We start from the raw sequence: 13814 nt of genomic DNA on the forward strand, positions 1-13814 counted from the left end.
AGGCACCACTCTCTGCCGTTCCTGATCGATTTTATCATCATTGGGCTGGTTAAGGTGCAGAAACGTCTATTGATTTTCATACAAGCTTCTCCTCCTGAGGAACTCGGGACATCTAGTTTAATTGATCTACTCGGGGATTTTTTTGTCTCTGGGACCTTCAGTACCTCAACTGGAAAGTTGGAAATTTGAATCTCCTCTGATGGGGACCTGGGTGAAGAAATCGGTTCCAGTGTAAGACAAATTGTTCTGGGGGATTCAGAAACAGACTAGCTCCAGTTTAACTCTCACAAGATCTCCTCTGGTTTCTTCTTGGGGATCAATGTTAGTCTGAAAGTGCCAAGGCGTCTGGTATGGAAGGGTCCAACGGATTTGGGATTGACACCATCCTGTCCCACCGAGCAGGGAGCCCAGGGCTTGCTAAAGGGGACCCATTGATGAGAGACGGCAGGTCGCCCTTACAGCTGAGCCCAAGGTCTGAAGTCAGCAGCGGTTGTTCATCACCAGGCTCCCCGGCCAGGGAGTGCTTAGATGCGGTCAGCACCAGGCAAGGGGTCGCCTTGGGCTTAGAGTCCCATCTTCAGCCAGGAGTCCAGCTCTCAGCACCTTCTCAGTCCAGAACGGTCACCTCGTCCTTTTTGATCAGGGACATTTTAGCGGACTGCAAACCCTTGGCCACCTGCGCACCCTACTCCAGCAATGGGCTGCCAGCTCAGGACTTGGGCCACTGCTTGTCCAGCAAAGCTGTGGAGGACTTTAGAGACAAATTGGAGAAAAGCAACAGCTCCGCATCTTCAGATTCAGAATACAAAGGTAAAGGTGAGTTAGACTTTACAGACCCAAGTAGAGCTGGACACTGCATTGGGGGGTATAACCGATCCTTTTATAAATAGATGTGTGAGTCTTTTGCACTCAAATGAAGTATGGTAGGAAGACACTATATATATTTTTTGAATGTCTGTTTAAACAAATCCTAATAATAATAATAATATAACGCTATTTTTGTCGGTCATTTGAAACACCACAATCTGCAAAGTATTGCCATCCAAATATATCCAGGACCCATTAAACAAGAACTTGTATTATTATTAATAATAATAGTAATAGTAATAATAATAATAATAATAATAATTATAGTAGTAATAATAATAATAATAGTAGTAATAGTTATCTCACTCCTGGATCCTTCTCATGGGTGGAAACCCCGGTTATAGAAACTAATTTTTCTTCTGTTTTGGGTGATTGCTGTTTATAAGTCTTAAATCGCGATTTAATATTTGTGGGTGAAACGTGTTAGTACAACTGCAGAAATCCGATAAATCGATTGCAAACACAGCAACATTAAAACAAAAAATAACAACAAGCCAGTGGAATAGCGAGTTACAATCCCATGGCCACTGAGATCCCTCCGAGGCCTCGTTATTTCATCGAAATATTAGGAATAAATATGTAACGAATTAACATAAAAGCATATATCCACGTTAGGCACACAAGCCAGGTCCTTTCAACTGGCATGCAATTAGCAGGCATTACAGATTAAACAAGGAGAAGTTATTTCAAGTCATAGTATGTACTGTTCAAGGCATATCAATATAAAATATAAAAGTCCTAAATTTAAAAAAAAAAGAGTCATTTAAGGTAGAAGTACATTTTTATTTTCCGTTTTAAAAAATTGGAATAACATTGACGATTTTCGGTGCAGCTGCTGATATATTATTTTTCTCCCTATGCAGATCAAAAATAACTTTAATTAAGAGAAACATTTTAGAATGCTTCCCACAACATTAATTAACGCGTTGATTACTGGAGTCGCTTATACATTTTGTTTGTTAAGAGCGATTAACCTTCAATTTCCTTATTACATTCTAGCTGCATCCACCTTTAAAATGAAACTACATTATTTTAGTACATTCATAGATTTGACTGCCCCTTGTTTTATTTTAAAAAAAATTAAAAATAAAGAGATTTTCTTTCTTTTTTTTGAATGCTGCAGATAGAGTTTATTAATTACAACGGAAAATCGCTCAAATCTGCACTGAAATGATAGACTTTATACTAGGAATAGATTGCAAATAACTTTGTGCTTGAGGTTTATGTTTGAGGTTAGCTAAAGAGAAATTGGTACTGTACATGTTTCCGTAAAAAATAGTTTTCCAAACGCATACCATTACAAATCATTCACCAATTTTACATAACTTGATGCTTCAACTCATTTAATATTCCTGTGAATAAGGAGAGGAAGAGAGAGAATTCAGATACTGATGGTGGCTGGAATCAGAGAAGCCAAAGGAGGATCTTATAGTATATCAAAGGAGGATCTAAGTTAGTCCCAAAACTTAGTCTGTTGAAACGAGATATGGAAAGGTTTCTTACGAAATAATTACTGAATTAAATATCTTTATATATAATAATTTTGTATTACACATTTCATATGACACAGTTTTATTAATAGGATATAGAAAACGATATATATATATACATACACTTATATGTGATATATATATATATATATATATATATATATATATATATATATATATATATATATATATATACATACACTTTGTATTTATTTATTATGATTTATTTATAAAATGTTTTACCAGGAAGTAATACATTGAGAGTTACCTCTCGTTTTCAAGTATGTCCTGGGTATTTAGTATTTAGTTAAGAGCATCTAACTTATTAGAGGAATTTCTGGGGAAACCAGTGTATTCAGTGTGCATATGTGCATATATACTGTATATGTCTGTGTGTGTGTGTGTCTGTGTGTCTGTGTGTGTGTGTGTGTGTGTGTCTGTGTATATATATATAATTATACATATATATATATATATATATATATATATATATATATATATATATATATATATATATATATATATATATATATATATATACATACACACAGACATATACAGTATATATGCACATATGCACACTGAATACACTGGTTTCCCCAGAAATTCATCTAATAAGTTAGATGCTCTTAACTAAACTAAATACCCAGGACATATATATATACACATACATACATACATACATACATACATACATACATACATACATACATAGATACACGTTGAATACACTTGTTTTCGTGTGTGTTTGAATGGGAGCCGACATTTCTAATAGGTACATTGCTTTGGTGACCGTCAGAGGATCATACAGTAGTAAATGTTGTATTCTTGCCGGTATTGCAATCTGCAAAGTGACATCACACCTCTCTGTATAGAAGAGACCATTCTTAGCAATACATTGGGCTCTTATCTGTTGCCTCAGATATATAAGAATAAAACACAGAGGGGATTAGTCTGACTTCTGTACCCATTACATTTGCCTAATGAAGGTATTAGCAGCTATATGATATCCTGCCCTACACAACTTGGGTACTCCTGTATACATGTCTGGTATATATTGACTATTTTAAAGGGGTGTATGTGGTTTTTGCCCCCAGTGCTGAATAGTTGTTTTTTTGGAGGAGAGTATAAGGGTTTTTTTTTTACAATTTACTGTCCATGAAATGAAACCAGATAAGGGGACACTGCGGTATTTTTTTTTATCTCTATCTGATTTGTTAGCTTCTGAATTTCTGGTTGAAGGATTTAGTTCCCTGGTGGCTCAATTAAGAGGATTATTGTCTTCCTACAGAGGGAAATCAACTCGCATTCAACTTTAGCCCTGTCACTTGTAAAACCTTACACAATGGAATCCGCCATAAACCCTTGTAAAAAATCTGATGCAGCCAATTTCCAGCAAAGCAGCCTATTTGTAATGCACTCTCTTAGAAAAAGATCCTAACGCTTATATTTTAGTTTAGCGCTGAGCTGTACATTGGGGACCGTTTTAAGGTCTATCTATCTATCTATCTATCTATCTATCTATCTATCTATCTATCTATCTATCTATCTATCTATCTATCTATCTATCTATCTATCTATCTATCTATCTATCTATCTAGCTTTTGATGTTGGTTATACAGTCATTTGCGGTTCCATGTGGACTTACTGTATTCCAAATTTGGAAGCCAGATACAAAGTAATAACACTGTGTATGTTACCATGTTTACGAAATGTCAATGCATATGAATTCCTCATTGTGTTTTGTATTGAACTTTAAACAGGTTTAGCCAGAGAGACCCCAATACATGTGTCCCCCGGCCACATCATGCAAAGGGGGCATTTTGAGGTTTGATTTCCAGCCACAACATTTCCCATGTTTTCACGTTTAACACGAGCAGGTCTGAACCCCCCCCCCCCCACCCCCAGTTATTTTATTTTCATGGCTGAGTTTGTTCATGGTCTCATCATTATTATTATTTTTATATATTTCTTTATCATTTCACCCCCCCCCCCCCCACACACACACACACACACACACACACACACACACACACACACACACACACACACACACACACACACACACACACACACACACACACACACACACACACACACACACACACACACACACACCATAAATACCTGGCATTTATTAACCCAATCAGGGTTTAAAGATTGATCCTGACTCCTTCCATTTCTCTGCATATTACCATTAATTTCTACTCTATTACACCGTTCCTATTATATTCAAATTATATTGCTGCAATATTAGCAACAAATGGGACTTTCTTAAAATAAATCTAGAAACAATGTTTGTGTGCAGAACTGTTAAAAAAATCTCTCTCTCTCTCTCTCTCTCTCTCTCTCTCTATATATATATATATATATAAATATAACATTAAAGATCAATAAAAATAATAAGAGAATAATCTGCTGGGGTGGTGGGGGGTGACGTTAACAATGAAAATAAATTCTGTAATCACACTTTGTATCAGACAGGTTTATTGGTGCAAATACTTTGGGCCGCGTGATCTCATGTTTATGTCCCAGATGGGTGTTTAGCATTGGGGTGGATTCTCGTGTAATCACTTACTACAGTACATGCATTTTTTTTAAAAAAACTGTATTTATTCGTTTTCGACTATTTTCCCACCACCTTCTCTGCGTGTTTGTAGGGGGATTTTAATCATCATCGTAACAGACAGGAGAGGGTTTTATTACATGACACAAGCATGGGAGTGAAATATGACATTATACATAGGGGTATTAAAATGGCTGTTTGTTTAGAGTTAAACAGTAACCCACAGCACAAGAGGAAATATCATGGCAACCCTTCACTAGAAAAAAAAAAACAACGTTATTAATATGAAAATTCATAAACCAACGTTTCTGTCCAAGTAATGATCTTCATCAGGATTCGGTCAATCAAAGACGATGTGAGTGTCTTGCTGCACCTGGGCTGGTGTCTGTGAGGGTCAGTGCTGCCCGGCTTCATGGTGCTCTCTCTGTGTGTGTTTTCCTTGCAGTGAAAGAAGAAGGGGAGCGGGAGATCTCCAGCTCCAGGGATAGCCCCTCGGTGAGGCTAAAGAAGCCCCGGAAAGCCCGCACCGCTTTCACAGACCACCAGCTGGCTCAGCTGGAGAGGAGCTTCGAGAGGCAGAAGTACCTGAGTGTGCAGGACAGGATGGAGCTGGCAGCTTCACTCAACCTCACGGACACTCAGGTCAAGACCTGGTACCAGAACAGGAGGTAAATAAATACACCTCAGACGCACTGGCACACAGGGCATGCTCTATATGTTGGTACTGTATGTGTGTATAATTATAATTATATATATATATTACATTGAAATTCTACCAATCGATAGTTTAATTGCAGCAGTTGTGAACCCATTCAATTCTGTCCCCAGTCCATAACTGCAACATAACTTCGCTTTTTCCAGAATCAATAATATTACAGGAACCACTTGAGGGTCTTCAAAACTGAATCTATTTGTATGAAGAAAGTTGCAAGTGAAACATGGACAAATGCCTAGAGATCTAGTACTGTAAACACCCCCCCCCCCCTCCCCACACCCCAGTTTGTCACCTGTACTTTCTGACTGCTGGAAATCTGGGGGTGTCAGCCGGTGATTCTGTGTCTCTGTCTGTCTGGGATCAGAGAAACCTTCTGATTTGTGGTGATTAGAAAATATAGAAAGAGAAAAACCCAAGGTATGAATAAATAACTCGGACTGGGAGCAATGCAAAGGGGAAAAGGCTTGTAGAATAAACAAATAAATACAAGTTACAGTGAAAACAACATATTCAACGGAAAGGTTAGAAAAAACGGATTTAATCTGGAATTGAAATAAAGATATTAAGTATATAGAATCACACCTTTCTGTTTTCGCATCAAAATATCACTTTTTTAATGCATTCATTTTTTTTTTATATAGGTTGTTTGGTTTATAATCCTACTGAACAAACGTGCTCAATTAATTGCTAAATATTGCAGGATATCGGACAATTTCAATAATAGGTGTGAATGGAAACGGTGGTTGAAGTAAATTGCCTTTTGAAGATATTACTTTATCCGGCCAGGCAGTAAAAATACATCACTTACATTTGTTCCACCTGGCAAGGTTTAAACTCGAGTAAAGCTATCTGCAATCACCGAGACATGGAGATGAGAACAAGCTCTGTAATAAGAAATATAGTGATCAGCTGATTAAGTTATAGGCAGTCAACAAAATGTACAGGGTGCTGTTACTCTAACCTGCTACTTTGAAGAGGGGTATTATTAATAACAATATTATCATTATAATAATCACTCACTGTTTTTAAGATTTTTATGAACATATTTACCAATACATGACTGAAATGGGAAAATCCAGTTGTTTTCACTACATTTGCATGAAGAATAGCAATAACACTGGGTTGCATATACTGTACCCTGTAGATAGCATTGCACTCACATGGATATATTTAAAAGCACAGATTTGAGAAGTCATATTTAATATCATTTTTAGTACTGCACTAAGTAATATTTAAGTTTACTTAAATATATATATATATATATATATATATATATATATATATATATATATATTTATCGGATACACGATCCTCTTGTTTAATATACATGTTATGAAAGCGTGCTGATCATGCGACATGTCTCACCTGTTCCCATGCTATTTGTGCAGGTACAGTACTGTATATGGTTTATATTTAAGAATTCAAACAACCGTTAGCAAAATGATAAAGTCGTGCTTTAAATAAACACAACAGCATAACACATTGACACATTAATAATAAATACCAATTACTGCTTTGGGCATAAATAATTAACAGCCGTTACAGTAATTACACAATTATTATAATTATGAATAATTTACCCCTGGAAATAGGACTATTTCTTTGGACTCAGGGTGGGAAGAAGTTGGGGACCAGGCTTACTCTGCAGCAACTTACATTGATTTATTGTAGTATGTGTTAGATTCCGACATCCCCAGAAATTGATCACAGTGGCTTAGAAAAAATAACTTTGGTTTCCGCAAATTCCTCATTGTAATTTTTATTAACTTTTTTTTTCGTTTTTTTTACTATCTTTTCTTTGACATTTTTTTTTTATTTTCCCATTTTTTTTATTTTTTATTCTGCCTTGTTTTTAACCTTCAATTCCTTTCTCTTGTTTCGGGGGGGGGGGGGGGGAGGGGGGAGGAAGGGGCTTGGTGACCAAAAATAAATAAAATTACGGTGTTCTTCAATAAAAAAAAAAATCTTTCCATATAATATAACAACTCTATAAGATACATTTGCATTGTAATCGAATTGAGTTTTTCTGTTGACTAGAAATTGCAGATACAGTAGATCAAAGATATGAACCAAAATTCTAAAAGAAAAGTGTGGCAATTCAGTCTAATGTTAGCATATTTCCTCAAAATGGGTGTGTGTGTGTGTGTGTGTGTGTGTGTGTGTGTGTGTGTGTGTGTGTGTGTGTGTGTGTGTGTGTGTGTGTGTGTGTGTGTGTGTGTGTGTGTGTGTGTGTGTGTCAAACATTTCACAATTATTTTACAATTGTAGATGTTTCATTTTTGATTTAAAATAATTTGCAGACAATTAAAAAACAGTTAGTGTCCTGATGCTACGCGAATGGCTGCAAATCCCTTTATATATAATAAAAAGATACGGGTCACACCTCTGTGACGAGGTCTATATATATATATAAATAAATAAAACCAATGACAGGATTTGAACCCGCACACAGACCTTATTTTCTCAGCTCCAATAATTATTCTTCAGGCCTTAATCATGACCGCAAAACAAACAGGTGTGATCCTGTGTCTTCCCTTTGTAAAACTTTAAATCATGACAACTAAAGTGTGTGTATCATTTTATTGTCATCGTGAGTATATAGAAGAGAATTAGCCACACATTAATGTATGCGTGACTGTGTTTTAAGTTATTGCTCATTCAAACTCAAGCATCGGTTCAGAAAAGCCCAGCCACATACAGTGTCATTGTTGTGATTAGTTTATATGTTGCAGCTGAGATAGATTTATGGTCATGGAGACGGATGCACAGATAGACGCCAGAGAATGAGCAAATACTTTACCTTGATAATATTAAAAGTCATTAACGGGCAAATAGGATAGCATTGTATTTATTGCGCAGCCTGCAGCTGTCACATCTCAGCCAACATGGTATAATATATATATATATATATATATAGACACACACACACACACACACACACACACACACACACACACACACACACACACACACACACACACACACACACACACACACACACACACACACACACACACACACACACACACACACACACACACACACACACACACACACACACACACACACACTCTCTCTCTCTCTCTCTCTCTCTCTGTAACCCTGCCTTTCACCACAGTGCTTCCACTGCAGCAAGGGATTCTGGGAAAAAATGACATGCAAATGAGCACACAGTGCCACTGAAGAGAGTGCTGCCGACCCTTTCTTTGTTATATATATATATATATATATTACACACACATACCAGAAATATTGTCATTTTTTTGTCATATTTTGCATCAAAATAACTAAATTTATTTATTTTCATAAATATTTGAGCAACCATAGGTCCGCCACAGTAGATTACATTTAAGATTTATTTGATAATCTAATAAATATTATTTGGAATTGGTGACGGCGTGATGACCTCAAGTGCATAGTTACAAAATGGTGTTTAGCGCAGAAGATAAACACGTTATAAAGTGTTTGGGACAGAGCAAGTATTATGGTGCAAAACGATGACATCAAATGTTTCCTGATATAGGGCTGGTCGCTAGGACTGAAAAACGCATTCGTAAAACAACGTAACGCTCAGGAGTGGGAGCAGCTGGATCAGCGCCTTATCGGTTATGCGATCAGACAGCTGCATTCCCGTCTTCGGGCGCGCGTTTCAGCGCGCACACTTTAAACTTTATAGTAATCTTAGTGTCTCAGATTAGATTACAACAATGTAAACACATTTACGAGCTACAAAGGAAAAACTCCTATAATCTCATGTAATGAGCACGAACCTCCCGCAGCGTATCTGCTACTTGGTGACATAATACAGTTACATCAATTGAGTTAACATTATATAAGAAAACACAATTAACTAGTGTTAATCTACACAACAGACCTACAATTGTGCACATTTTCATGGGGATTGAGTGAGAAATATATACGTCAAATATGATGAAAAACAAAAGGGGCCCTTTTTTCCCTGGACACTATGTATGTGATATGTATCAGCAAGAACTCCAACACACACACACACACACACACACACACACACACACACACACACACACACACCACACACACACACACACACACACACACACACACACACACACACACACACACACACACACACACACTACATTTACACTTAATTGAAAAAGTGCTGATACTCCCCTTTATCCCATCTACATTGTGTGTGTGTGTATTAAACACAAATGCGCGAGATGCACTATACCCCCTACAGTCACATGTGCCACTCCATTTTGACATGTATTGAGAATGTTAACTACTTATCCTTTTGAGTGAAATACACCCATTCTATATCATGGGTCTACCTGCCTGCATTACAGTTTTGGCTCTTCCCTCCCGAGTGGCTTGTCACCCATACTGCTTTTCATTTATAAACCTGCACAATCAAATCCTGAATTTATTTAAAAATATATATATATATATATATACAGTGGTTGACAAATCACCAAAAAATCTACTCGCCACACAAAAAAATCTACTCGCCACCTAGTACCAAACGTGTGCTGCTTGGGCCAATATTTACTCGCCCGGGGGTTAAATCCACTCGCCCGGGGCGAGCAAATGTATAAGTTTGTCGAACACTGTATATATATATTTTAAGATCACTGTTCCTGTGCCATAGACATCTGTTTATGATCATCACTGTTGGGTTTTCAATAAATGGAGGTGGTGTCTGGATTAAGGGTATCTGGGGTATTTGGATTAAAGTCTGACTTGCTCCTTTCTCTGCACAGGACTAAGTGGAAGAGGCAGACAGCAGTGGGACTTGAACTCCTAGCAGAGGCTGGCAACTATTCCGCCCTACAGAGGATGTTCCCTTCACCTTACTTCTATCCCCAAAGTCTTGTGTCCAACCTGGATCCAGGTGCTGCCCTGTACCTGTATAGAGGACCCACTGCACCACCCCCAGCTTTGCAGAGACCTTTGGTACCCAGGATTCTCATCCATGGGCTGCAGGGTGGCACTGAGCCCCATCCAGCCCTGTCCCCTCTAACAGGAGTCTTACCCAGGGCGGCACAGCCACGGTGAATCCAACTATCCAAACCCTGTCAGGATCCCCAGGTGCCAACCTCAGAGACTACAGCACCAGAGGAGAGGGATAAGAGAGGACCTCTTCAGCCGGATGGACAGTACATCCATCAAGGAGTTTTGTTTCACAGTGACCTTCCAGTCCCAAGAGAAGACAATTTTACAAAACTCCTCCCAGGTGCAAAAGGGGGGAGAACCTAAACCGGATCCAAACTCAACTGTTGGAGTATTTCTCAGAAACTGGAAATAAACTCAAGGTGGGGCTTGAAAATAAAAATAACATATAAAGCCGGACACCTCATGCCCATAGGCAGATAGGGAAACCTTGAGAGCTATCCCGGGGGGCTATGTTTGGGGGGAGGCCTTTTTCCAAGTTCAATGCCCATATGCCTCTCTCACCTAAACCATTTTATTAGGGCGACTGACTCATAACTCCACAATTATTATGGGGTGATTCGCACCCCTTAGTAATAATCAAGTCAGTGGCTAAACCAGGAGTGGTCAACTCCAGTCCTCAAGGGTCACCAACAGGTTAGGTTTCAGGATATCCATGCTTCAGCGCAGGTGGCTCAATCAGTGGCTCAGTCGACGTCTGCACCACTTGTGCTGAAGCAGGGATATCCTTAACAGCTGACCTGTTAGTGGCCCTTTAGGACTGGAGTTGGCCACAGTAATTAAATATATATATTCTAAGATAATTTCAAATAAACCAGGCATCCATGCTTGGGGAAAAAAATAAGCAAACGTGTATAAGTAGTAGGGTTTATATACAGTTAAATTGTAAGCTGGTATCCTAATTTAACCCCCTGTCAGCTAGCAATGTAAAGCATTTCACACAGAAAGGGGGGTTTAAAAAGCCATTATAATCTTATTAGACAAATGGGTACTATTTTCAGTGCCAGAGTAATATGACGACTGGTAATCTGGGCCATCTGGGGCATTTCTAATAGCAGAGCACAGGTTTCTTACACAAGTTGTTGTTATTCATTCTGATAACATTTCTGTCAAATGAATCCCAACTTGTAGAACTGTATCCCAAATATGAATTTAAATCTTGTTAATTGGCAGGGAGAGAAGGGGAGACAAAGAGAGGCATTTGTTTAAGAAGATAATAAGCTATTAGTGGTTAATTAAGCTTGGTTTTAATCTTTTAGTCCACTACAAATATATTTATTTGAAATGACACAAGATACTCTATTCTTAAACCTTTAATAAGCTCACCGCAAACTGAACAGAAAGTGGTTTTCTGAATTAATTAAAAATGTTCGTTTCCAATTTCTGAGAAATAAATACGGGAGGTCCTGCCGTTATTATCTGTACATATTCATTTGTATAAACGCTCATCTCCACTATTTCCATGTATTTATATAGCTCTCCAGTGATCCAGCTGGTTTCATATTATAGCAAAACCTAAAAGGCCAAGAAAACCTACTGACAGACGCAAAATGGGACATCTCAACTAACCTCTTCCTTGCCAGAGGGGGCTTGCAACGCATCTTAAATGCTCTGGCACAGCAAGGGTTAAACCCTCATACCCCCACTCTCCCCTTTTAGATTCACAAAAAAAATGTATATAGGTTTTCAGAACCCCAATGGGGAGAACTGTGCCACTCATATTTATATTTTGCTGCATAAACTTTCTTGTAATGGGTTCAGCCAGTGGAAAGGTAATATAAGCTTTAATTATTCAGGGTGATGGGGGCTGATTCATTCAGTAACCTTCAACCTTTGCCAATCAGGACGACTATTCTTCTCTATGTAACACTTTATTGTGTGTGTATCAAGTGGGGCATTCAACTTGCTTTATAGCAGGGGTGGCCAACTCCAGTCCTCAAGGGCCACCAACTGGTCAGGTTTTAAGAATATCCCTGCTTCAGAACAGGGGGGTTGACTGAGCCACAGATTGAGCCACCTGTGCTGAAGCTGGGACTGATTGAGCTACCTGTGCTGAAGCAGGGATATCCTGAAAACCTGACCCGTTGGTGGCCCTTGAGGACTGGAGTTGACCACCGCTGATCCATAGTGATCGTTTTGTCATGTGTCTCTCTGCCGGCGGTTGGGTTAACCCCTTAGCTTCTGCCTTGCACCTCCTTGCTGATAACACGTTGGGGTTCACCTATGAAAGTCTCCGCTGCACAAACAGTACGTTTTACGAAATCTCTTCACCTTCCTATTTTTTTTTTGTAGCATAAATATTGGCTAAACCTTTCATCAATGAATGTTTACTTAATGTATATCTTTTTTTTTTACAATCAGCCACAGCAACCCTACTTGTTAAAAACACAAACCCTTCACTGCCAGGAGACCCTGCTCTGCAACGCTCTGCTGGGGCTTCCGGTAGCGAAACGGTTAAGCCACCGAATAAATCCTACAGAACAGGGGCGGGCAACTTCAGTCCTCAAGTGCCACCAACAGGTCAGATTTTCAGGATAGCCCTGCTTCAGCACAGGTGGCTCAATCAGTCCCTGTTTCAGCACAGGTGGCTCAGTCTCTGCTTCAGCACAGGTGGCACAATGAGTGGCTCAGTCTTGACTGATTGAGCCACCTGTGCTGAAGCAGGGATATCCTGAAAACTCGACCTGTTGGTGCCCATTGAGGACTGGAGTTGCTCACCCCTGATTTAAGTGGATCTGTCACAGTCCCACTACTTTTTATAGCACTTCCATCAATGGTTGCTGGCGCCTTTATAACTACATTTCGCCTCATTAACCATTGCATCTTGTAGTATCTGTCTTGCATTAATAAAATGTGGTTGTCCGTAACTCCATAGTAATGGGAAAAAAAAAATACATTTTACAAATATGAAGGCCCAGACTCGCTAAACTCGGTTAGGCCAACGCAGTGTTAATCTCCGGTAATGTTGCGTTCATGGCGACGCTGACCTGATACCCTCACGTTATTTAAGTTGTACCGGAACCTGGCGTTACTCTCATACAGGGCAAACGTGTTATTGCCGCGTCTGGATGGAAGTAACAGGTTCGGGTACGACTTAAATAACCATTATTGAATCGACATTATTTTCCTCTCCGTCAAAAGCCCTGTTCCAGGTCTAGGAATGAGTTAACACTTATTTATTGCCCGCTCTTCTCCTATAAATGCCCTATTTCAGTGCATAGCCCCGACTGGAATAACGTCACGT

The 13814-nt window shown here is 38.9% G+C and overlaps 1 protein-coding gene across 1 annotated transcript; it reads left to right on the top strand.

Moving 5' to 3' along the window:
• The first annotated feature begins 287 nt into the window (after positions 1–287).
• BARHL1 (BarH like homeobox 1) lies at positions 288–10751 on the top strand. The gene is made up of 3 exons (XM_075579495.1): positions 288–810; positions 5369–5591; positions 10381–10751. The coding sequence occupies exons 1-3, from the start codon at positions 351–353 to the stop codon at positions 10673–10675; spliced, it is 978 nt and encodes a 325-aa protein (XP_075435610.1). The 5' UTR covers positions 288–350; the 3' UTR covers positions 10676–10751.
• Positions 10752–13814: the final 3063 nt, after the last annotated feature.

The sequence above is a fragment of the Ascaphus truei genome, chromosome 21 (assembly GCF_040206685.1).
Source record: "Ascaphus truei isolate aAscTru1 chromosome 21, aAscTru1.hap1, whole genome shotgun sequence".
Classification (NCBI taxonomy): Eukaryota; Metazoa; Chordata; class Amphibia; order Anura; family Ascaphidae; genus Ascaphus; species Ascaphus truei.